Here is a 25,326-nt window from a genome sequence, read left to right on the forward strand (position 1 = left end):
GGTGGTAGCTTGTTTATGTCGGGGTGAGGGACAGTTGGGCCCTAAAGGAGGGCCTCTGGCCCAGCTCAGCCAGCCCAGCCCAGGTTTCAGCCATGGGAAAGGCTCTCGTGCCTGACCCCTGAGGTGTGGCTAGATAGCTGAAGAGGCCTTGAGGCACTCTGGGCCCATCCAGGCCCAAAGGCTGCTCCAGGCTCCTAGACAGAGCTTGAGTGTTCTGACGCAGGCCTGCTGGGGTTGATGGGATGGGGACCTTAAGCCCTGGACCCAGAGACCTCCCAGGCCCTAGGGCTCTTCAGAGCTCTATCGTCAGATGCAACTGGTATACTTAATGTTTTCCAAAAGACAACAAGGCCCCTAGTAGCTTCTCAGAGGAACAGACAGTGCCTGCTCATAAAAGCATCGAAAGAAAGGTGGGCCTGCCCCCTGAGGGAGCCTTTGAGCCACCTCCCCTCCCCTGCTCTTAGCTGGCCTGTTAAGTGGGTGGGAAAACACACACCTTGTGGGCTTTCTGTATGGGTCTCAGAGGAGCAGAGCTGAAAGAAGCCTTGGACATGGTCTTAGCTGACCTCCCCCCATTCATCATACCTGTGCAGGCTCAGAGAGGTTAGGTGACTCAACCACAGTCACACTGGAATGAGAAGTGAGCCTCAGGCTCTGACTCCCAGCATATGGGCCACTCCCCCAGGCGGGTCTGGGGCCCCATTCCTCTAAGCCCTGCTGTTCAGAGCAGCCCCTCAGCCTCAGCCTGCACCCCTGGGAGGAGACCCCCCCCCCGACTCATGAGGTGCCCCCACGAGTGCCAGGCTCCTGTGTCGGGCAGTGGCGACAGAACCTGATACGTCTGGTGGTGTTTCGTTCGAAGCCTTTGCTGCTGCGTCAGTTACCTCCACATCTACCCCGCTGCTCTGTAACGGGGAGTGCGCGGTGGGCTGGGGCCCAGAGTCGGGGGCAGCCCAGGCTCTCCTGAGGGCTGAGGAGGGGTTTGTGATGGCTTGGCTGTAACCTAGGCCCCGCTGCAGGCCAACAGTATGTTTAGTAAGAGGACGATGTATTGTTAATTTTTTTATTTTTGCTAAGAAAATTTCTAGGTACTGTCCCAAGGAGGAGCGGTCCTCAGCAGACACAGATAGCCAAACTGTGCCAGCCCCACTGCCCACCAGTTCTCACCCCTTCAGGGCTCTAGGCTCCTTAGCCTGGGTGCTGGCAGCTCCCTCAGGAGAGGACCCAGGCTCCCTTCATTATGGCTGCTGAAGAATAGGGCCCAAGGCACCTGGCCCCCCACTTCAGTGGCTGGAACAGGCCTGCCAGGAGAGGAAGGGCTGAGCCCCTCCTCTGCCAGAGCAGCTTTTCCCTACGAGGGGAGCAGGGGGAAGGGGTGCAGACAGCTGTCTCCGCTCCCCCAGGGGCTGGATTTGGCAGAGAACGCTGAGGCTGGGGCTGAGGGGAGGAAGCAGGGGGTATAAATACTGCAAATGGGGCCCCCATCACTGTGGGCCCCGGCTCTGGCAGCGGGAACCGCGCACACTGGGGCTCCCCCGACCTGCAGGGCCCTCCTGGAGTGTTAGGCCAGGTGGGAGGGCTGCGCTGTGGTGGGGGGAACACAGGCCTCCCAGGGACCCAAGCCCCGCTGCTACCGCCCTGGCCACGGGGCGTGCTGGGAGGCCTGCTTGGCTCGCTGCCGCCGCAGCCGCACAAACACCTGGGCCTCGCGGTCCCCCTTCCGGCTCTCTAACAGCTGCAGGATCGGATCCCCTGCAAAGAGAGGCATTTGGGGGGTCAGACTCAGGGAGTGGCAGGGGCTGCAGCACTGCCCCATTCTCCAGAAATTAGCCATGGTCCCACACCAGCCAAGCTCGCAAGACAGCCTGACAGATGAGGCAGGAAACGCGTTTGCCACGCCTGGGCAGCGGGGCGCACCTGCGGCGCGAGAGGCTGACGTGCCTGTTACTTTTCATACAAGAACCTTGGGCCAGTCCACCCATTCGTGCCTCAGTTTACTCATTCGGAGTAGCGATAACACCTGACTCACCGAGCGGTTGTAAGGACTGAGGGTTAACATACGTCCAGTGCTTAGAAATGACCCGTCGTGAGCGCTCAAACACGAGACCTACCCCTCTTATCAAGCTTGGGGACTGCTCTGCAAGGACGTGCCCCCTGGGCACAGAAATGGCCCCTCTCCCCAGGCAAGCTTGTTGGTGACCTTATCCCACCAGAGAGAGTCGCACACACTTGGCCTAAATTAACCTTCACTGGTCCTTGACCAGGCGCGAGATCTCAGCAACACGAGCCACCAGGCTGGTTCCACAGGCTTCCGCCTCCAAGGATGCTTTCCTCTGACCCCAACTCGGCCTCTGGGGGCCCCTGAGCCTTTCACGGCTGCCCCTCCCCTGTATTCCCAGTGCTGGGCCAGGGCCCACACTCACAGGGCTCAGGCCTACCGTTGGGTGCAGGGTAGGTGAGGGGCAGGCGGGTCTGAGGCACGTCGCCGGGCTCCACAGTCCCCGTCAGGCCCGGCACCGAGCACAGCGGCAGGAAGGCCTCCCCTTCAAGGTCATCAGCCCCCAGCGTGTCGTGATCCAGCACCGTGAGCAGAAGGCACGCCCCATCCTTCTGGCACGGCTCAGCAGGCACCAGGCTGGGCGGGGGTCAGAGCCGGGCTCAGCTGCCTGCCCCACGTGCTGCCGCGGCCACACAGCCCCCGACGCGGGCTCGCCCGGACGCGTGGGATTAGGGTTGAGAGTTCGGCCTGGTGTACCTTGGGCCACACGCCATGATGCCTGCTCTGACTGTGGGCCGATGCTTTAAACCAGGGGCCCCTGTGTACCCAGGCCCGCCTGACTAGTGGAACAGAGGACCTCAGGGGCAGCACCCTTCCCTGAAAGCAAGCCTCTGAGTCCAACACTGGACTCAGACTGGGAGGAGTCTCCCCAGCAGCCTCACTCCACCTGCGGGAGAGCAGGTTTGAGGCCTGTGCCAGCAAACACTTGTCCCAAGTGCTCCCTCCCTGGGACTCAAACCCAGTCCTCTGAGGGGAGCCCCTCGGCCCGCCTCAGCTGGGAGGAGCAGGCCTGAGGCGGGTCCAGGGCTAGTGGGACCACTCACAATTCAAAGGTCTCATCGAACAGTGGGTGAAGGTCCTTCTTGTGCTTTTGGGTCTCTCGGGGGGCCAGCTCAGGGAACTCGTGCCTGGGCTCCAAGGTCAGCTGGACAAAGGGGTCGCTGGAGCCTGGCAAGTGGCCGGGGAGGGGACGTTGGCCGAGGATATCCCAGCCCCGCCTCCGGTGCCCACGCCCGCAGCTGTGCCCCGCTCAGCAGCACTGCCCCCTCCTGGTAATCCAGCAGAAATGCACCCAGTGCTCAGGCCGGACGAGCAGAGCCCCCGGGGACTCGGGGGACCAGAGTGGGGACACGGAGAGTGGCTGGGGCAGCCTCCACTCACCATTGGAGTCCAGGGGCAGCAGGCTGGAGGCGCTGAGCAGCTCCACGTGCAGCTTCTGCTCGGAGGCGCGGTAGGAGGCCTTGACTGTGACGGCCCCGAGCTCCTCGTCGGTGGTCTCTGCCTGGGGGCGGGGCGCAGGGGCAGCGTCAGCGGGGGCTGAGCGGGCGAGGCGGGGCTCCAGGCGCGCAGCGAGCGCGGCGGAGGAGGGGGACTCACCTGCTGCTGGATGCGGCTGCAAAAGTACTTCTGGATGAGTTCCCGGCTGGAGGCCGCCTGCAGCTCCAGGTCCCTCTGCAGAGCCTGGGGATGGGGCACAGCTGAGGAGTCACTTGAACTGTCACACAGTCGCAGCCCAGTGCTGCCCTTCAGAAGCTTGCAGCCAACGGGAGACGACAACGTGAAGTGGAAAGCACTGGGCGCTGGGGGACCACAGGCAGGGTGCCCTGGCAACAGCCAGAGGCACCGACAGGGTGGGCTCCACAGGTGTGTCTCAAAGCCGCCCCCGCCCCAACCGTGTTTAGAAGAGCTTCACACGTGGAGGGGTTTTTTGTTGGTTCGGTGGGGGGGCGTTTGTTTGTTTTTGGTTTTTGCTGTGCCACGAAGCATGTAGGATCTTAGTTAACGGACCAGGGATGGAACCTGCTCCCCCTGCATTGGAAGCGCGGAGTCTTAACCACTGGACCGCCAGGGAGGTGCCCTCAATTATGGTTTGTTTTTTTTTTTTCTTTTTACGGTACGCGGGCCTCTCCCGTTGCGGAGCACAGGCTCCGGACGCGCAGGCTCAGCAGCCATGGCTCACGGGCCCAGCCGCTCCGCGGCATGTGGGATCTTCCCAGACCGGGGCACAAACCCGTGTCCCCTGCATCAGCAGGCGGACGCCCAACCACTGCGCCACCAGGAAAGCCCCTCAATTATGGTTTTTTTTTTTTTTTTTTTTTTTTTTTTGCGGTACGCGGGCCTCTCACTGTTGTGGCCTCTCCCTTTGCGGAGCACAGGCTCCGGACGCGCAGGCTCAGCAGCCATGGCTCACGGGCCCAGCCGCTCCGCGGCATGTGGGATCTTCCCGGACCGGGGCACGAACCCGCGTCCCCTGCATCGGCAGGCGGACTCTCAACCACTGCGCCACCAGGGAAGCCCAATTATGGTTTTTTAAAGGGGCCCACATTTTCATTTTGTGCTGAGCCCTGTAAATCACGTAGCTGGTCCTGGACACAGGTGAGCACGGGAAGGCAGGCTCCCCACACCACCAGCTAACCAAAAGGCCCCTACCTGGAAGGTGGCCGTGCGCAGGGCCTCGGGCGGCAGGCCACAGCCCTCTGCGTAGAAGCAGATCTCCAGGTTCTAGGGGGCGAGACATCAGAGGTGACCCCCAGGCACTCTCCCACCAGGGATTTTATTGTCACTGGTGTTATTACCTGTAGTGCGATCTTCAGCCTGCTAGAAGCCAGAGGGCAGCTCCGCTGGGAAGCGGCCACCTCCGCCAGCACCGTGAGCGTGTGGGTCCACAGCAAGGTCAGAAGGCTGGGGTGCCGTGCAGAGGGATGCCGGACACAGGACAGAAGGACAGAGGAGGAGGAAGCGGAGATGCTCTTGAGAAAGAAGAGGCCTCGTGGGACCCAGGCCCACCCCCGTTCGCCAGTGCCTCCCCACCCCCACCCTCCACCTGCCTCACTGGTGGGACTGGGGCCCAGGCTGCAGGCAGGGGAGGGAGGGAGGGCTGGTCTGCTGAGGGAAGGAGGGCAGGGGGCGGGGCAGACAGGCCTAGTCCTATCCAACATGTCTCGGAAGCTAGTGAAGGATCCTTCTCACTAGGATTAACAAACCCCAACAAAAAAAGGAGCAGGAGGGTGGTCCCCCAATGACAGAATCCTGAGTCACGATGGGAGTGACCAAAATGAACAGGATCTCAACACACAGCATGGGTAAGCGCGTACTACCTGCGGCGAGAAAAAAACAGCAACCAAGCCGCAGTCCATCCTAATAACCTGAAATAACTGAAATTTCACTTGTCAAAGTAGAGTCAGGCAGATAAGCACAAAAAATGTGTAATTAAGAACGGGGGTGGGGCGCTTCCACGGTGGCACAGTGGTTAAGAATCCGCCTGCCAATGCAGGACACGGGTTCAAGCCCTGGTCCGGGAAGATACCACATGCCACGGAGCAACTAAGCCCGTGCGCCACAACTACTGAGCCTGTGCTCTAGAGCCCACGAGCCACAATTACTGAGCCCTTGTGCTGCAACTACTGAAGCCCGTGCACCTAGAGCCTGTGCTCTGCAACAAGAGAAGCCACCGCAATGAGAAGCCCTCGCACCACAACGAAGAGCAGCCCCCGCTCACCGCCACTAGAGAAAGCCCGCGTGCAGCAACGAATACCCAACACAACCATAAATAAATAAATTAAAAAAAAAAAAAAAAAGAATGGGGGTGCAGGAGACTTCCCTGGTGGTGCAGTGGTTAAGAATCCGCCTGCCAATGCAGGGGACACGTGTTCAATCCCTGGTCCGGGAAGATCCCACATGCCACGGAGCAACTAAGCCCGTGCATCACAACTACCAGGCCCACACGCCGCAACTACTGAAGCCCGCATGCCGAGAGCCCGTGCTCTGCAACAAAGAAACCACTGCAATGAAAAACCCGCACACTGCAATGAAGAGTAGCCCCCGCTCGCCGCAACTAGAGGAAGCCTGTGTGCAGCAACGGAGACCCAACTCAGCCAAAGATAAAAAAAGAAAAAAAATGAATGGGGGAGGTCTAAAAATTTTTTAAAGTTTAGAAAAAAATTGGGTGGTCCATACTAAAAGTAGTTAATTTGGAGACTTGCCCCCTGGTGACGCAGTGCTTAAGAATCTGCCTGCCAATGCAGGGGACATGGGTTCGAGCCCTGGTCTGGGAAGGTCCCACATGCCACAGAGCAACTAAGCCCTCGTGCCACAACGACTGAAGCCCGGCGCCTAGAGCCCGTGCTCCGCGACAAGAGGAGCCACCGCAGTGAGAAGCCCGCGCACCGCAACAAAGGGTAGCCCCCGCTCGCCGCAACTAGAGAAAGCCTACTCACAGCAACGAAGATCCAATGCAGCCAAAAATAAATAAAATAAATTAATAAAAAAAAATAAAAGTAGTTAATTTAGTCCCCATACTTAAGTGTTCATTACGCACAGACTCTGTTTTAAATGTTCTGAGGCAGTGAGTGGTACGTTAAGCTCCTGTCTTAGTAGAGATTAAACTCTATTTTGTGTGAAGATTAGAGCTGAACTAATGGCATTCTCTGGCCTAGGAAATAAAGAAGGTGGGTTCCTGAGGCCCCGCTGCCCCACCAGGAGCAGAACTATGGGGGCCAGCAGCCCCACGTGGAGGACCTGTCATCATCACCGTCACCGTCGTCACAGCAGCTCAGTCATCAACCACTTCCTTTGTTGCAGGCACTGCTCTCAGCACTTCACATGACTCATTTAGTCCTCAGTAGAGGCCAGAACTATGACCATCTGCACAGAAAACTTGAGTAATCTGCTCAAGGCCACCCACCAAGCAGCAGTGAAACTGCAGTATGAATCCAGGTCGTCCAGAGCCCATGCCCTTGACCTCTACCCACTGCTGCCCAGTGTGCTCGGCCCTGTTTTGAGAGAGACCCTAACGAGAAGTTCCCCTGGAACACCAGCTGCCTGTAACGTTAGGGAGGGCAGAGCTGCAGCCTCCCGCAGACGCAGCCCAGGGCTAAGGGAGAGAGGACAGACAGGTTTCAGCTCAGCCTAAGGTGAAATGGATAGCACTGTGCGGCCATGAGCGCCCTGACCCTTGGAGCAAGCATTTAAGAGAGTCTGGTTGCATCCTCCCCTGAGGATGGATGCTGAGGCCGGGAAGGAGGGGCGGGTGGGAGGAGAGGTGGAGGTGAGGGGGCGCCGCAGGGCAGGCGGCGGCTGCTGACCTGCTGAAGTTCTCCTGAACCAAGTTGGTGTTCATGTAGCAGAGCTTCACCTCCAGGAACTTCATCAGGGGCAGAACGGCCTGGGGAGGGGAGGCAGCACATCTGGTTCTGGCCCATTCTGGTCCCACCCCCATGCCTTTGCCCTGGCCCGGAGAGGAAACGGGGCTAGGAGCGTTCCTGCGCACCTGTGGAATGTGTGCAGAGCCAGCCCCGGACCACAGTCGGCTCCAGCCACACTGGAGACAGTAGAGCCTTTTCTATAGCCCTGAACCTGCCAGACCTGGTCCTGCCTCAGGGCCTTTGCCCATGCTGTTCTCTCCCATAGAAATCCTCATGGCTCCTTCTCTTCCTTCCTTTAGGTCTTCACTCAGCTGTCACCCTCCAAGTAAGGCCTCCTCTGGCCACTATCTTAAAATACAGTCCTCTGACCCTTTCCATTCCCTTGTGTGCTTTATTTTTCTCTTGAGGGGTTATCATTAACTAACATATGATATGTGTGTGTATACATATATATATGTTTACACACACACACACATATGTATAGTTCTAATAATAGCTATAGCTATAGTTATCCACTTAGCTCTTTTTTCACCTCCTCTACTAGAATGAAAACTCTAGGAAGGCAGGGATTTTTGTCACACTGTTTATTGATATATATCCCCAGTGCCTAAATCAATACCTGGGACAAAGTGGGTGCTTAAATAGTTGATGAATTAATGAGTAGCACTCTCCCAAGCCATCACACGTGTAATTATTATCCCCGCTGACAGATGGCGAGCCTGAGGTCAGCTGACCTATATAAATAGAACAGCTCCGCTAGTAGGCAGCTAAGGAGGAGTCATGCTCAGGGCTGTTTGGCTGCAAAGTCTAAAGCCTCCCCCACTGCAGCTCCCACATTGACTGTCAGTGCTGGGAGAGCCCGTGGAATGACCCAACCCCACCCTCTTAGCATCTAAGGGGGAAACCGAGGCCAGGAGGGAGCATTCCTTGCCCAAGTCTGGGGGACTTATCTCTGACACCCCATGGCCTTCAGCCCCTTGCCCACCCTAAGCCCCTTTGCAATCCCTGACCCACATTGCTGGCAAAGGTCAGCAAGCAGGGAGGGCCACTCACATCCTCAGGCAGGACGGATTCCTTGATGCCCACGAGTTTCCAGATGTGCTTGGCAATGCCCACCTCCAGCTGGAGACACAAAACGGTAGGAGGGAGGCCAGGGTGTGAGTCGGGGGTCAGGAGAGGTTGCTTGGGGCCCGAGTTTAGGTTCAGGAAGGGAAGGGGGCTGGACATTGGCCCAAGTCCTATTGGAGGGTACTTCAGGCTGAGGATGGGTGGGGTGGGGTCACTGCGGGTCAAACAAATTACCTGCTCGGCCAAGGTGCGGACGCCAGTGCGGATCTCATGGCCCAGCCCAGCCAGGGCGCCCTGCAGCTGGGCATGCAGCGTGTTCTGCAGCTGCCCCTGCTCCAGCACGGCCCCTACCCGCTGCTCCAGCGCCTCCCATGCCAGCTGGGTGGGCAGCTTGCCGATCACCAGCCGCAGCTGCTCCATGTCATTCACCACCACGCACAGCTGCAGGCAGGCGTGGGCACAGGGATGCCAAGCTTCCTGAATAGTGCCAGGACTGGCAGGCTCCACCCCCACCCCGGCCCAGCCTCAGCCTCAGCCTCCAGCTCTGGCCCTTACCATGTTGGCTGCCTGGCCCTGGTCCTTCTGGCCGGCAGAGAGCTCACGGGCCCGGGCCTTTATAAGGCTGCAGTACACGAGGGCCAGCCGACAGGTGTCCTGGGGTGAGGAGGGCGTGATCAATGGGGGTGGGGAGTGCCGAGGAGAGGCAGATGCGGGGGGAGGCAAAGGAATTTCAGTGACTTGGGGGATTTAGGACATAGGCTTTTGGAGGCTGCTAGGATGAGAACTTGGGAGAAATCGTGGGGTGGGAATGAGGCCGCACCTCCACAAACTTGACGGTGATCATGAAGGCCTCCTCTGGGTCAGGCCAGTCCAGCTGCTGGGCGGTGTGGCTGATCTGGGCAAAGCAGGTGGACAGGTCCACAGCCGATGTGCTGTGCTTGGTCAGTTCACCCAGGGGCACCAGCTAGGAGACGGGGGAGTGCGTAGAAAGGAGGGCTCAAGGCTGGCCAAATCCATGCTCTCCCTCCCCGCTTGCACTTGCAAGCATCCAGGGCTCACAGAGCCACAGCAAGCACAGAGCTGGGCCGGGGGCTGCAAGGTGAACAAGCAGGGCTCTGCCCAGACCCCCCAGGCTGCGGGGATCAGCATGTAAACCAAGTCCCCCCCACCCAATATAACAGGAGGCAGGATTTTGCACTCAGCTGGCCTCGAGAGCAACGCTCAAAGCTGGTTAACCGCTTCCGCACGCGCCACACGGTTGGCAGAGCTGCGAGCCACACCCCGAAATGTGGGACTCTGCCCCTAGTCCAGGCCCCCCAACCCCACCTCGTCCATCTGCACAGAGCGCTGCACCCGCTCCAGGGCCACGCTGTACGTCTTCTGCAGCCAGGAGGGGATGGCCGGCTGGAACCAGTGGTGGAAGCCGTCCAGCGCCAGGACGCCATCCCTGGGGAGAGCCAGGGTCAGCCTGGGGAAAGCCGGGGCCATTGCGGGCTTCGGGCCCTCCTCTCCCTGCAGCCAGTCTGCTGCCCACCTCTCCGAGAGGACCGGGCCCAGCTGGTAGAGCTCCTTGAGGCTGACGTAGAGCTGGAACAGATTTTCGCCCATCTCCGGGGTCATGGTACCGCTCACCACAGCAATGTGGTCCTGCACCCTCTTGGCCACCTGCGAAGGGAAGGCGTGGTGGGCGGAGCTCCAGAGCCAGGGCAGAGGGCTGTGGCCTTGGGACGCGGTGAGTGGATGGGGCGGGGGGTTGGTGGGGCTCACCAGCCATTGCAGCTCCAGGAAAGCCATGGAGAAGAGGTCGATCTTGAGGACACTGGAGGAAAGGCAGCAGGTGTGACCTGGTGGCACACAGCGGGGTCCCTCTGGTCCCCATTCTGAGCCCCTGCTGCACTGCCTCCTGGCCCGGCCGCCTGCTCACTTATGGAAGATCTTGCTCCAGGTGCGCTGGCACTGGTGCAGGTCGCCAATGATGTCTTGTACCAGGTTCAGTAAGGCCTTGCCCGCCTCCAGCATGCCCTGGCAGGGGCAGAGGTGAGCCAAGCAGGGCTCTGAGGGGCAAGCAGCCTGTCCCACCACCCACCTCCTCACCCGAGCCCCCTCACCTGCACCATGGGCTGATACTGCTGCTGCTTCAGGTGGAACCATTCAGTGGTGCCAGTCTGTGGGCAGAGAGACAGTGAGCAGGGAGGGCTGCTGGGCCCAGGCCCCGTACCTACAGGGTGGGCACCATACCTGCAGTGCCTCGGTCACCAGGAGGGGCAGGGGGCCTCTTTCGGGGCACAGTTCTCCAAAGGCTTTCATCTTGCACATCTGTACCAGGACCCTGTGGGGGGAGAGAGCCGTGTGCAAGATGCCCGTTGCCCCGTAGCCCCCACTCATTCCGCCGGCAGGCTTCCCCACCCCAGAGGTGCCCCAGCTGTTCCCCGTCCCCGACTCCACTGAAGCGGGGGGTAACCACTGACCTGAGGAGAGACTGCAGCCGGGCTGGGGAGTCGGAGACGGAGAGGGGGAAGACAGAGCGGAACCTTCGGATGAGGGAGAGGCCATAGGCCAGCAGGGAGCTGAATGAGGCGGCCAGCTCCTCCAGCTGCAGGGCCAGGACGGTGCTGTGAGGCGGGGGCTGCTTTATGGGGCCCGGGGAGCCGCTCCCTGAGCCCTGCCTGCCTAACACCCCTCGCCCCGCCCCAGCCCACCTGCTCTGCCTTGAGCCGGCCCTGGATCCACTGGTACTCGATGCTGGTGATGGGGTACAGGAGGCAGCTGCTGGGGAACTCCAGGCTCTGGTAGAGACGGCTGTAGGCCAGCCACTGCCTGTGGCAGACAGGAAGCCCTCAGCCTGGCCAAGTGGGGCATGTTCCTTCTCACAGCTCACCTGGCCTGGCCTGGAGGGGGTGGGGGTGGGGTAGGGGCTGGTGGTGCGGCGTTATCCCCACCCCAACCCCACCCCAAAGCCGCCTGGGGATCCCCATCGACCCGCAGAGGCTGAAAACCAGTGGCTGAAGGTAACCCACAGGATTGTTTTTGTTCCCATTAGTGCTTTTCAAACATGTAAATGAATTGTCCATCTCTTAAATTAGAATATTTGTGATTTTAAAATTCAGGACTTCTTGCTTCTTTTGAGAAATCAGATTTGGAGACTCGAGCCTTCAAGTACATGTAGAACTTCAGCTAGAGCATCCCTTCAGAGAGTCGAGGGGAGACTTCACAGAGGTGACCGAACTGAGACAAGAGGGAAGGCGAAGGAGGCTGGGGCAGAAGAGCGGCCCAGGGACAGGCCTCCGCCAGGCGGGGATACAGCGCCGCACTCCCTGCTGAGGCCCTGCAGGCAAGTGAGGCCCTCACCCTCGGTGCCTGCTCCAGTCTCCAGCCTCACCTGCATTCCCCACAGCCGTCCAGGAATACCCACCTGCCCCTGGTCCTAGAAGCTGCCCTTCTCCGCCAGCCTCCTTCTGATCCCCTACTGAATGCCAAGTGTCAGCTCCCACTCTCAGTCCTCCTCCTGGCAGCACCCGGGCTGTGCCCCTACTCCTCTCGTGCATGGAAAAATCTACAGACTCCTGTGTGTCCTTCCTGGCATTCCCGTAATCTAACAAGGCTCAGGGGAGGTGACAGGCCCTCAACACGGATCCAGGAGCATCAGCGCACAGATCTGTTCAATGGCCCTGGGGTCTGGGCCCAGGGTGGCAAACTCAACTGTCCAGAAGGACTCAGGTGGTGTCAGGGGACGAAGCGCCCAGATGGCAACTGTGATGGATGGGGGAGGACACGCTACTCTGCTCTGACCACATGCAGCCCAGCAAAGCGACAGCCCTGCGATTCCCGCACGAAGCTTTCACGGGAAACTGGTGATGTGAATCCGCACAGCAAATCTCCAGAGTTTTAAAAGTCGGCAACTGACTCAAAACTTAAAATACAATTTGGGCCCCAAACAGAAATCTCCTGAGGGTTAGACTTCGGGCCGTCAGCCTGCAGGAGGGCACGCAGGGAGGGAGAGGGTGGTGCGGCGCAGACGGCCCTCGGGCACTCGGGCTCGGAAGGGCACTCACGCCATGGACTGGTGGAAGTCGGACAGGTCCTTCTGCGTGGAGTGGAGGAAGAGGACGGTGGCAGCCTGGGGGCTCAGCAACCCGTTCCAGGAGGTGCTGCCCGCCTGAGGGGACAGGTGGAGGGCGTCAGGACCTGACAGGCAGACCCTGGCCCTGCCCAGCCCCGGGGGGGCAGTACCTGGTGCTGGGTGACCTCGTGGGACACGAGCTGCTGCAGCAGGCGGAGGTGCACTGTGTAGCTGGGCTGCGAGCGGCTGGCCGCGGTGGCTCTCTGCAGGGGGGCCGGCGCGGCCGTGAGCAGAGGACCCCACGCCCAGTGCAGCCCCTCCTCCCCACCCAGCCGGGCCACCTACCCGCTTGTGAATGAACTGGAACTGGAGGTGACACTGACCACGATCCGGGTAGGTCTCCGTGCAAGGCTCTAGCGGGTACCACTGATCCTCCCGGCAGTGCAGGTCCTGGCAGGCAGGGGATGCCCATACCTGTGAGCCGCAGGAGCCTCACCCGGTCGGGGGCAGGGGAGGCGACGGGAGGCCGACCCCAAGCTCCGCTTGGTGCAGGCCTGGAACCCCTCCCTTGAGCCCCTCGTCACCCCCTCTCTGCCTCTCTCCCGGGAACCTTTCCCCACTCCACTCACCTGTAGTCTCAGGACCACGTTCCCCAGAAAGTCATCCTGGCCTTTGTCCTTCCGGACCTCCTTAAAGATCCTGTTCCAGGCAGGGTGCCGTGAGGGAGAGGGGCCAGGAGCCTGACCGGGTCAGGCTGGAATCTGCTCCCTACCTGCAGCCACCTGGGCCCAGGTGAGAGCCTGCAGCCCAACAACCAGTATGCATGTGGAGGCAGGGCAGAAGGAGCCCCGACTCCTTCCCCGGGAAACCCACGGCCCTCACCTTCGCAGCCCGTGCAGATCTGTGAGCTCCCCGAGCTTCTGTCTGACGGACTCCACGGTGTCCATGTCCCTGGTGGGGTGAGGTTTGAGCGGGAGGCGGAGAGGGTGTCCTGGGAGCCCCCAACCCCTTTCTGCCACCCTCACCTCCAGGCCCCCTTCTCTTCCCAACCCCTACATGGGTGGGGGGGGGGGACATGCTCCTCACCACATGTCCAGACGAAAGCTGGCATTGCTTATGTCCTCAAACTCCCTGCAGTGAGAAAAGAGCATGGCTGAGGGTCTTGGAGGGATAGACCCCTGACCAGGCCACAGGCTACCTCAGCCCCGAGCCTGCCCCCCAAAACTGCCATCCAGTATCACCCACTGCCAAGTCTTAGTCCCTCCCTGCAAATTCTCCTCCCCTCCCAACTGCATCTCTCTCTCCTTTAAAGTAAGGCTTCAGGCTACCCCCCAGATCAATCCAGATGTGCCTGACCCTCCGCCGCCCACCGGCACGTGGCATTTAAGCCGTTGCTGTGTCCTGCTCGGCCTCCTGTCAGTCTTGCCTGCCTCGGGAGCAGGCTCCTCCTCCAGTCAAACCAAGCTCCCGCCCCCGAGCCAGGAAGTGCTGCTGGCCTAGAGCGGGTAGGAACTGGGGCAGGGCCACGTACAGGATGAAGGTCTCGTCCCAGACGGGGTTGAGTGTCTGGGTGATGACCTGGGTGCGGTGGATCTGCTCCTCTGGGATGGTGTGCTTCACCACGGCCTTCTGCCGCGGCTGGAGTCCAGGGCTGTCCCCCGGCACACCCACCCCCTGCTCGATGCCCAGCAGGCAATAGGGGTCACTGAACCCTGGGGAGGAAGGGGAGGGGTGTTGGCTAGGCTCCCAGGGAGAGTCCTTAACACCCCCTACCCCTCTCCATCCCAGGCTCCAAGGACCAGGGGCCAGCAACACCAAAGTGAGCCCCAGGGGATGTTTGGGAGATGGGAATTTGCACCACAAGCTCTGGGACAGGCTGTGACGGGGAGAGGAAGGAGCCAGAAAGAAGGTCCTCAGGGCCCCCCGTCGCCTACTCACCACTGACATCCTTGCCCAGAATGCCCTTGGCTTGTTTCACCGTGGCCTTCAGACAGAATATTGGTTTCTGGAGCGACAGGAGGTGGGGCCTGAGTCCCAGAGGGTGCTGGGCTTCCCAGCCCCTGTGTTTGCTCAGGACGGCCCTGGCAGCCTTACCTCGAGCTCCTGGACCTGCCGCAGCATCTGCTCGTGCTCCCTGGGCTCCATACGGAAGGCCTGGTGGTGCAGGAGTGTGGGAAGCTTGGGGCACGGGGTGGGAGTGGGGGGACACGGCCAGGCTGCAGGGAGGCAGGGGGAGTGGGGGCTGGCCTCACCTCCTGCAGGTATCGCAGCAGCTCAGAGGACTCCCCGACATGGGTGGGCTCGGGCTGACCCAGGCGGTACAGGACCGTGTAGAGAGCTTCCTCGTAGAGCAGGGCCCGCTGAGACACAGCAGGGTCACCTTGGGAACCCCCGTCCACCCACCCCAAGGTCTGAGCCCCACCGGCCACCCCTGGCACTCACGGCACATGCCCAAGGTGGGGACCAGGCGTCCACACGTGCAGCGGAAGGGAGGCGGGGGGTGTTTGGGAGGATGCAGGGCTGCTTCCCAGCACCCCTCTGCGCCCCGGAAACACTCCGATTCTTACCTCCTCAGGGGACAGGTGGTGGGATGTTGGCTCGATCTGGGGAGCGAGGTGGAAAGACAAGGTGTCCCAGAGGCCTGGACCAGGGCTCGGACGCGGGAATGGCTCCTCACAGAGCAGGCCCAGCCCCGAGAGCTGAGGGGGCCCCAGCACCTGGCCTCCAGCCCCACCAGTGCCGCGCACCTGTTCCCACAGCAGGGCTCCCGGGGGTCCGGCACCCGGGCCACCTTCCTCATCCCCTGGCCCGCCGTGGCTCGGGTCCATTGGCGCTCAGCTGTACCAGCTCAGCCGCGCCAGCAGGCGCCCGTGGCCTCAACCTCCCCCAACCTCCCTTCCTTCCCCAGAGGAAACAGCACTGCTTATCGGGCGGCTCCGCTCCGCACCCCGGCGGCGGAAGTGAGGCCCAGCGGCAGAGGTGGGAGACTGGGGGCTCATGCCAAGCAGGCCTGGGGGCTGCTCAGCTGGTCCCCGAAGGCCCAGCCCCCAGCGGACACTCCCTGCCTAGTGGAGTGGGTGTCTTTGGGACTGGAGGAGCAGAGGATGGCTGGGGTTGGGGCGCGAGAGGGAGGGGCCTCCGAAAGGCTCAGATCCCAGACCTGAGGCCCAGGCTGGCCCAGAGAACACATGGCAGACCCTCTTCTGCAGACCCCAAAGGCTCTGCCAGAGGCTAGGGTGGGCAGGAGAGGGGCACACATCCTCAGCCGCTGCCCACAAGAGGTGGGACCCCGCATCCAGAGAGGGCAGAGCCCCACCCAGGCCTGCTCTTCTCCCCACTGAGGTCCCTCCTACCTCCTGAGCCCTATGGGGCAGGGCCTCCTGCAGATCTCTGACTCTATGGCGTCTTATCTTGATGGCCTGGCGCAAAAGGGGAGGGCGCCGCTGGGTCTGGGAGAAGAGCGTCGCCATGGTGGCCAGCCCTGCCCTTCCCCTCCGCGGTGCCGCTGCCTTGGGTGAAGATAGGGAAGCCACAGGGTTATGCAAAGAGCCCAGGGCTGCCACCCGGTGCCAAGGGAAGGGGAAGGAAGGGCGGGTCACGAAAGGGTCAGGTCGGGGTTTCACCACCTTGGGGTTGGGGGGCCAGGGCTCCCAGGCCCCTGCACCTTCCTTCCTCCCTCCCGCTGTCTGGGATCCTGGGAGGAAGTCAGCTGGGCTGGAGGCAGAGGTAGACCAGGTGGGCGGGTCCGCCCCACCCCACCTTCCCACAGGGGCCCTGGCCCTGGGAAGGGTCCAGCGCCGTGGGCAGCGGGCATGAGGGCAGGGGGACAGCGGGCCTGCCGCATCCAGGTGACTGGGGGACGCTCCCCTGGCCGGTGGGGTTCTCAACCTCAGGTCTCCCTGAACCGGCCGCAGACCCGGAGTAGGGGTGGGCAGGGCACAGGGTGGAGGCTCCGGAGAGGCGTCTCCCCAGCCGTCAGCCAACCGCTCAACCTGCTCTGCTCCCCAGGTGACATTCCACCGAGGTGCCAGGGCCAGGCTGCGTGGGGCAGGGATGGCCCCACGGCCCCGGCCCCCATAAGGATGGTCGGATGGCTGCTCCCTTCAAACGCCCTTGTAGGGGGCTCAGCCAACCCGAGGAGCTGCTGGGCGGGGCTGCAGAAGGAACAGTCTGGGGAGGCTACCGCCTAGCCTCTCCTGACAGGGCGACTTGGCCCAGAAGGGACAGGAAAATGGACGCTTCGGTGCTGGGCTGAGCTCCACCACAGGGTTCCAGGGCCGCCCTTCAGGCCAGGGTCCAGGGAGTGCAGGCCTGGGCACGGACAGTGGCCGTTTCCCACCCGCCCCGGCCCCAGGGTTCACAAGGAGGGTGGCACCAGAGCCCGCACTGCAGGGGCCAGTCTTGAATGCCTGGCCTTCACTGACGTACCCTCTAACTCCCACGAGGCAAGGCGGTGAGCACAGCAGCCAGGGACGCAGGAACTCCGGTCCAGCCTGGGCCCTCCTGCCAACTCCTCCCACCCAGAGTAGCTGCTGGGCTGTGCCAGGCCCCAGGGGACTCAGCGGGTGGGCACAGTTGCTGAGCAACTGCCACAGAATGGACACAGGAGAGGCCTTAGCATCCTGGCCCCAAATAGGCCAAGAGAACAAGGGACTCTCACACGGGAGGGAACACTGCCTCCCCCGGCCCCGAGCAGCCAGATGGCTCTCCTTCCCAAGAGCCTCATCACCACACGCAGAGCCAGGCAGGGTCCAGTCACTCATTTTTACAAGTTCACATTTTCAGCAGACAAATCAAGGTGCAAACAGGGTTTATTTCACATTAATATATTAACTGAATTTTTCTGTCAAATAAATAGGGAATTCTCTTTAAATAACCATCTCCTCTCTTCACAGCCAGTCCAGGAGCAAATGGGAGCAAATTTTAGTGCATCCAGGGGGCATATCACCAACCAGGCAAGAAGCTTAAAGGGAAGAGGGCAGGCTAAGGGGCTGGCGAGAGGTCATGGTCGGCACCCAGGCCAGGCCCCAGGGGCTGGCGAGAGGTCATGGTCGGCACCCAGGCCAGGCCCCAGGGGCTGGCGAGAGGTCATGGTCAGCGCCCAGGCCAGGCCCCAGGGGTCTGTTCCCAGCCCTCTGGGCAGCCCCCAAGTGGACATGCATTCTGCAGTTCCAGTCCAAGAAGCCCCTCCTTCTAGAGGGAAAAGAGAGAAGGCAAAGGGAAACAAATTCCAGAAAAACTAGCAGGGAAGCAGAGGGGCTCCCTGCCCAGCTGCAGCAGCCTGGCCCTCACGCCACCCACCCCCTGGTGGCTCGTGGGAAAGCTCCAAAAGTCAAAAGCAGTGGCAACAGGATGACCAAGGACAGGGAAGGGAAGGCGTGCGTGACGGGGGCTGAGGCTGGCTGGGAATGGAACGTAGGCTGACAGTCCGGCAGACAGGTGGCCTTCCACAGCCAGGTACAGACCAGAGTGGATGGAATGTGAGTAGGGCCTGGCAGGGGTCCCTGGGGAGGGCAAAGCTCGTGAGGATAAAGTGGCAACAAAACGAGAGAGCTGGACTGCGGCGGAAGAGGTGGCCAGAGAGTCCCTCCGTGGGTAGAAGCTATGAGAGCAGGACAGGAACGAGGGGGATGCCCCCCAGGGATGCTGAGAGGGAAGCGCTGTGGGCTCTGGGCTCACGTGGGAAGCTGGGAGGCACCGCTCCCCGCACCCCTCAAGGCTACGTCCTGGCGCCTGCTTTATATTCAACCAAGTCAAGGGGCCCTCCCCCTGCCAGGCTAGTTTCTGGTGACTGTTTTATAATCAGACCTGGAGAAAGGACGAGGCCTGCCCCCCACCCCAGACTGAGCCCCAAGGGGAGGGGAGGAGAGAGCAAAGAGAGGCGGGAGGAGGGGGGTGTGAGCGGTCTACTGGGTCTTCTTATCTTCTGGGGGATAGTAAGGAGGCGGCGGAGGCTGGCTCTGAGGAAGAAAGGAAAGATCACGTTGGAAGGGTCGGAATAAGCCGAGGTCTCTCCTGCCCCTAAATTCCAGCAAACTGGGGCTGCGGGGGTCCCGCCAGTGCCACGGCGCCCCCGCTCACCAGCCCTGCTCACCGTGGGCATGTAGACATTGTGTGGGTTGCCTGGGTTGTAATAGGCGCTGGCGGCTGCTTCGGCGGCCTTGGCTTCAGCTGTGAGAACACACAAACTGGGGAAGAGCCCCGGGGACAAGCCCTCCCCGCCTCCTCCGCTGCCCCCACAGCCCCGGCCCCCTGGTGCTCGGGGTGGCTGGTGCTGAGGACGCAGTTCCATCACTAAAACAGTGGAGAACCCTTCCTGAGCACTTAGCGCGTGCCACACCGTCCCATCTGGTCCCTCTACACCTCCTGCCCCCCCATCTTCACCACAAGCCCCCCAGGTGGTGCCGTTGGCACGTTTTGTGGATGAGAAGACTGCGGTGCAGAGGGGGACCTTCCTGGGCCCAGGGCACGTGGCCAGCTAAAGGACAGAGTGGGGGCTGGACTCTACCCCTTCGCCACCAGGCCACCGCGCTGCCGGTCCCCTGGGATCGTCCCTAGGCCAGTGGTCATTCATTATCTGGGGCTTCCGTGCAACCACGGGGAGCAGCCAGGGCCCTCACCTGCAGGAGTGGAGGGGACATCGGGGCCGCTGACCGGAGGCTCCATGGGCCCAGGGTAGGGCGGCGGCGGGGGCTGCATGTACCCCATGGCCCCGTCCATCATGGGAGGTCCCGGATAGAACTCTGCTCGGCAAGAGAGTAACGGGGACCCAGTGAGCAGCCCAGCCCCAGCTCCTGTAGCCGGCACCCTCCCAGGCCCCTCCAGCTGCTCTGTCAGTCCTGAAGCAGGCCAAAGAACAAGTCTCCCCTCTACAATCCCCTGGCCTGGGTGAGGGTGGTCAGTGCGGGGGGAGGCGTGGGCAGCAAAGGACACACTCACCAGCTGGGGGCAGTGGACAGGGGTAGCCAGGAGGGCAGGGGTACATTCCATTGGCGACTGGTGGGGGGAAGACATAGGCGCCGCTGGGCATGTAAGAGTAACCATAGGCTCCGTTGGGGGCTTCACCTCGGGAGGCTATAGCACAAGGGGAGAGAGAAATGAGTGTCGCGGGCCTTGGGTACTGGGGAGAGGGCGCTCCCACCGCCTGCCGAGGGGAGCTGCAGGGTCCCAGGAATGTGCACAGCAGACACGCCTCACCCCTCCCCACTGGAGTCCGTCTCGGTCAGGAATGAGGCGAGGGGTCTGGATGGGGAGGGAGGTCAGAGCTGGGGTGGAGGAGGTCCAGGACAGGGGTGGAGGGATGGATGGAGGGAAGAAGGAGGCTAGAGGTGGGGTAGAGAATGGAGCTGGGTGAGGCTGGGGACGAGGTGAGGGGGTCGGCTGAACACAGCCCTTGGGGACTTAAAATGGTTGCCTGATGGTAGCTTAATGGTTGAGTTTTTGTCTGTTTCTATGAGGCCACAGTAAAATGTCCTTGAGTCCAAACAGCTTTGTTAAAATGTCCTATACCTGCTCCAGGCAGGGGAAACCCAGCCTTTGAGGTACAGAACGGTGATTTTATTACAGGCTTCCTTCCCAACTCCCAGCCCTGGGCAGCCTGGGGCCCAGAAACTCATCTCCTGACTGCTTAAAAAACAAAACAAAAAGTAAACAAACCCAAATGAGCAAATAGCACACACATTCAATGCATCCTTGGCCCCTGATTTTTAGAGCCTTGATACCTTGAGATGCCACCTGTAGCATCCGCTGTCCAAATTCGATGGCGCCCCCTGCCGCAAAGGTAAACTTGTACGACGCAGAGCCTTCCCAGCCACCTGAGAAGGGAACAGTGCATCAACAGCTCCGGAAAAGAACTTAAGTTACGTCTGAAGAGATGGCTCTTCGTCGTCTCCAGGCCCCATCCAATGGCCAGGAGGCTCACCACCCACATCGCATGCCAGCGCCGACCGGCCACCTCCTGCCCACTTACTGCGCAGCCCTGTAAGCACATCTGCACTCAGGCCTCCCACCCCCAGTAAAGCAGCTTCTCAGCAACAAGCACGCCCAGCAACAACTGACATTCAAGTTCAGAGCAGATCTCTCATCCCGAGGGGGCCTGAGGACGAACCCCAGGCCCCTCCAGCCTGGCTTCTGTCCAAAGGGGAACTGTGAGATCAACAGCAAGGCTCGGGCCAGGCTGAACGTGAGCGGGAAGGCGAGTTCGACGCAGGGGTCTCTGGGGTCTGCAAAGAGCCTGCCACCAAGCAGGGCCTCTCCGGGTGTTACAGAGGGGCAGCGGGTTCTGCCTGGCTCTAGAGGAAAGACCCTTCCCAAGAACCTGATACAGCTCCCTCCCACACCTAACATCTGAACACACTCCCCAGCTCACAATAAGCATTTTCACTTGGTTTACAGTCATTCTGCTGACTTCCCTCTCTGAAAAGGTGACCTGAGCTGTCATCTTTAACGTTAGCACTTTCCAGCTCTTGGCAACCTCCCCCAGCTGAACAGCTGGCAGCCCAAGTGTTGGTCTTGGAAGCTAATCCAGAGCCAGGAAGAAGACACAGCTAGGGTGATGGGGTCCAAAGAGGACATCTCCAGGGCAGCAGTCAGAGATGCCCCAGAGCACCTCTCTGGAAGCCCCGTCAGTGTCCCCAAGCTCCCTTGTCACCTACCTCCTGCTTCAGCGTTCACTGTTCCCTTGATGTAGTTTGCTCCAAACACAGGCTGCTTGATCTCACAGTCCTTCATCAGATAAAACGGCATCATGAAGGACTGCATGGCATCCTTCCCCTTGGACAGAAAGATGACCTGCAGGGAGAGAGGACAAGGGCCATCCCCACCCGAACCATGGCCTGCCCGGCCATCACCTCCTTTGTGTGGGAGGCCATCAACTCCCAGGGCCGGGGCGGGTGGCCCGAGCCAGCACCCGGCAGCCCCAGGGCGCTCTCTGCACCAGCCAGCCCCAGAGAGCGCTTTTTAGAGTAAAAGGCCTCAGATGCAGCCGGGCTGGAGAGGCCAGACATGTGAATTCACAAGAAAAATGTGTGGCTCAGACAGCACGTGTGAGCAGGACAAACTGCTCTGCCACTGAGACGTGGTGGTGAGGAGCCGGCGGATGTGGAGCCTAAGTGGAGCCTGCAAGGCCAGGGCAGAGAGGCAGGGCCGAAGCAGGGAAGGGCTCCTGAAGGGAGAGTTCAGCCTGAGCTTCACAGAACTGAGAAGAGGGAACGGCAGCGGGTGGCAGATCCCAGGAGAAGGGATGATCCTAACCTTTCTGCAGACTCTGCCCAACAGCCAGCGTCTCCCACCCTGCACGTGGAGAACATTCTGCTTTACCCCCATGACTTCAATCTGTGACTGAAGATGCCAGCTTGAACCCCCAGAGATAGGGTTTTGAGATGCCCCCCCACCCCGGTCTCCGCTAAAGCCTGTGCTCCTCTTCCTCTAACGATCCTTAAGTCTAACTCTGGGATAGCTGCAGGCAGCGATCCTTTCCCAAGAATATCCATCTGTGTTTCTCTGGAAGTCTCTGAGAGTCTGCCTGGGGAACTCTCGGGCAAGGCCCATTCTGCAGTCTGGCATTTCTCGCTTTGCAGGGTTTTGCTGGTCTCTCTGCCTACTCCCGAGGCTGTGGCCAGGCTACTGCATCCTGTTGACCACATTTATCACTCTGGATGTGCACAAAGGCCTCACGGGCTACTCCTACAGAAATCAAAGTAACAACAGCCTCTCCCCTCCAGGCCCAGGTCAGCCCAGCAGCTGCATCCAACTACAGAGAGATTTTGCAGCAGCAGCTCTGGAACTTACACGGATTCACTGCCCAGCCATCAGTTCTGCTGTGCGAAGAGGCTGGTGGTTCTAGAACCAGGAGCACGTGACAGAAACACGCTAACATTCACCAGGGTTCAGCGGCCACCAGACTCACGAGGCTGCGGCTGACCCAAGACTCACGAGGCTGAGGCTGACCGAAGACTCACATCAGCCTCCAGGAGGTGATGTGAGTTGGTCTCCAAACCAACCGTCTCGCTGTACAACGTACCCGGTACGGGGTAAGGTAGACGGTGCCTTTCTTGGTCCCTTTGAAGGCCTCCGGCACATTCCTCATGTCACTGAACGTAAGTTCTACATGGTCATAGGACATCAGGATGCTGTGATAAGAAAAGAGGAAATGCCCTGATGAGACAGTTGGAGTCACAATCTGTCACCCCCAGGGACTGGCCCCTCCTGGGTAGCAGTTGCCAGCAAGTCATCCGCTTCAACACTGACGTGAGAAAACTACTAACACAGTCATGGAAGAGATAAGCAAGCTGGGGGTCCATAGAATTTCCCCCAAACCCCACACACACAGCCCCTAAGTGACCAGTGCAGGGACTTCCCTGGCAGTCCAGTGGTTAGGACTCCGCGCTCTCACTGCCGAGGGCCAGAGTTCAATCCCTGGTCAGGGAACAAAAATCCCACAAGCCAAGAGGCACAGCCAAAAAAAAAAAAAAAAAAAAAAAAGTGACCAGTGCCATAGAAGAGCCACAGGGCTCTGGAGACACCATAATCCCTCAAATCAGGTTAGATTATCCGGGTTAACTCTTCTATTCTCTTCTAGGTCCTTATGACAGGTGTTCTGTTTTTGTTGGCTTACTTTTTTAAGTCTGATATACGAACATTTTAATACATGACTCTACACATTACCAAAGGGCTCACTTCAGGGTTCCTTTAAACCTGGGGTTCTGAAGCTGGGTCTGCAGGGGTATCAGTCCACTAGCCCTTGAGATGATCACGTATGTGCTTTTTCCTGGGAGAGACCACAGTTTTCATCATTCTCAAAGGGATTCATGACTTGAAGAGTAAGGTTCGCTATTTTACATATCAAGTTTTAAATGCTGAATGTGGACTTCAATTACTGTTTACACAATTTTTTCAGAAATGAGGCTGAAGCAGTTTCTGAAACAAGGCACATCATTATTTAGCAGCAATGAGTCCTAAACCGGGTAGGAGCCCCAGCAGGATAGATACATTCTTGGCCCAGAAAAGTCTCACTGAGAGAGAAAGAAATAGTCCCAGGAGATGTTACCAAATGGCATCAAAAGGGTTTGTCCGGGTCCAGGACTGGCTTGCACACAGAGCAGCTACACACTAAGGGCAATGTGAAGTTTCTCTGATTACAAGACAACAAGGTCCAAGCTCACATGGTTCCATTTGTCTCCTTTCGCCTCCCAGATATCACAACTTCCTTCACTGGGGAGGGGTAAGTGGGAAAGAGGACCAGTACCAGAAAAGAAAAATACAGCTCAGAGAAAAGAGGTCATTACCAGGAACAGGCTGGGACGGCCAGTCGCTGAGCAGGTAAGATGGAGGAAGAGTCAATATTCTGAGGTCTGGGCTCCCTGGGTGCTCTCCTCTGACTCATCAAGCATTCCCGGATGACAGCCCTGGGCTGGGTGCTGGCCTTAATCAGCTACCAGACTTTGATCCCACCAAGTCTCCTGTGGGGACTCAGATTCCTCCTATGCTCCTTCAAAAAATGCTTTCAGGTCAGCATAGCTCAACCAGGGCTGGCTGGTCTGATTCTCAGCGCCCAAGGAGCAAGAGAAGAGAAGTCATCCAAGAAGCCCAGAGGTGGAGGAGAGACAGAATTGACAGGGGGTGGGTAGGAAGAACCTTGAAGCTGGGAGACCTCTGCTCTGGGAAGTGATCCAAGCCAACAGGAATTCAAGGGAAAGAGGCAAAGACAGACCTTTACAGAAAACGTGTCAAACATGTGACAAACGTTAGCTATGTAATTTCACCTCTGGGCCTCAGTTTTTCATCTGGAAACAGCAGTTCTGGAATATACTGGAAGGCTACATACTGGGAATTAAGGCTACTGACTTTGGAATCCGGACTCCTTTCCTGTTACAGCTCTGTGATCTCATGCAAGTTACTTAAGCTCTGTGCCTCAGTTTCCCTACGTGTAAAATGTGGATAGTAATAGTATCTACCGCACAGGATTTACATATTGAAAAAAGCAAAAGAGGTGTAGTCCCTAACACATAGTAAACGCCCAATAAACGGCAATTATTTTTGTCTAAAGCTCTTCCCAATTCTTAAAAGTCACCTACTCTGGGACAGGGGCTCAAGAACTACCCACAGGTTCCGCCTGTCTCTCCAAACCCCCACCCGTCTCTCCAAACCCCTACCCTATCCAGCCGCCCCACCCCCATCCCACAGCTGCAACATCCCGGCCCTTCCCTCACGCCTCACCCACCTTCCTTCAGCCCCGCCCCCAGCCGTTACCCCACCCCCACCCCCCCATCAGTTTCCCCTCTTCACGGGTTTATTCTCCACCGCCCACTCACCCACCACCCACTATCCACACCCTCGACGCCCGCCCTTCAGTCCTCCAGGATCCTTCCGTAGTGTTTTCACCTCTCGGTATTGTTGACGATCACTCCGCCGGCCTCCGAGTGATTCTTGTTGAGCGCCATAGTCTCTCGGAAAAGGGTCCCGAGACTGGGAACGCAGTGCGCTTGCGCCCTTCCTCGGCCCACCCCTAGTGGCGTCGTTCGTATTAGAGTCAGCCAATCAGCTCTTGCGCGGAGGCTGGCCCTACCACCTGATCCCTGGCGTCACGTGCTAATAGTTTACTCCCTCTCCCCCTCCCCCCTAGTTTCGCTCGCAACACAAACAAACTCAAGACTGTAATTCCCAGAAGGCAATGCTCCCTCAACCTCGACCTCTCACTACGCTAACGGAAGGCTGCATTCTGGAACTTGTAGTCTCCAAGACCATAGGCCCGGATTGACTCCGCTTGTTGCATAACT

At 59.6% G+C, this 25,326-nt stretch overlaps 2 protein-coding genes across 3 annotated transcripts; both read right to left on the bottom strand.

The window, feature by feature from the left end:
• Window positions 1–1,630: 1,630 nt before the first annotated feature.
• UNC13D (unc-13 homolog D) lies at window positions 1,631–16,020 on the bottom strand. Its single transcript, XM_065897029.1, has 32 exons — window positions 15,904–16,020; window positions 15,118–15,153; window positions 14,803–14,910; window positions 14,645–14,704; window positions 14,489–14,555; window positions 14,082–14,262; window positions 13,637–13,681; window positions 13,433–13,501; window positions 13,180–13,249; window positions 12,896–13,000; window positions 12,721–12,813; window positions 12,543–12,646; window positions 11,190–11,307; window positions 10,959–11,083; window positions 10,729–10,819; window positions 10,599–10,655; window positions 10,415–10,512; window positions 10,258–10,309; window positions 10,025–10,155; window positions 9,817–9,937; window positions 9,311–9,454; window positions 9,046–9,144; window positions 8,725–8,931; window positions 8,476–8,544; window positions 7,363–7,442; window positions 4,855–4,960; window positions 4,709–4,780; window positions 3,656–3,739; window positions 3,440–3,560; window positions 3,103–3,226; window positions 2,439–2,635; window positions 1,631–1,752 (listed from the first exon to the last, which is right to left on the bottom strand). The coding sequence occupies exons 1-32, from the start codon at window positions 16,018–16,020 to the stop codon at window positions 1,631–1,633; spliced, it is 3,273 nt and encodes a 1,090-aa protein (XP_065753101.1).
• A 2,436-nt stretch (window positions 16,021–18,456) lies between these two features.
• WBP2 (WW domain binding protein 2) lies at window positions 18,457–24,990 on the bottom strand. 2 transcript variants are annotated; one of them, XM_065897341.1, is made up of 8 exons: window positions 24,932–24,990; window positions 22,572–22,680; window positions 21,205–21,340; window positions 20,272–20,364; window positions 19,490–19,624; window positions 19,171–19,293; window positions 18,645–18,721; window positions 18,457–18,510 (listed from the first exon to the last, which is right to left on the bottom strand). In XM_065897341.1, the coding sequence occupies exons 1-8, from the start codon at window positions 24,988–24,990 to the stop codon at window positions 18,457–18,459; spliced, it is 786 nt and encodes a 261-aa protein (XP_065753413.1). The 2 variants fall into 2 exon arrangements, with proteins under 2 accessions (XP_065753413.1, XP_065753414.1); XM_065897342.1 differs by lacking the exon at window positions 19,490–19,624.
• Between the last annotated feature and the right edge of the window lie 336 nt (window positions 24,991–25,326).

Source organism: Phocoena phocoena, chromosome 19, assembly GCF_963924675.1.
Source record: "Phocoena phocoena chromosome 19, mPhoPho1.1, whole genome shotgun sequence".
Classification (NCBI taxonomy): Eukaryota; Metazoa; Chordata; class Mammalia; order Artiodactyla; family Phocoenidae; genus Phocoena; species Phocoena phocoena.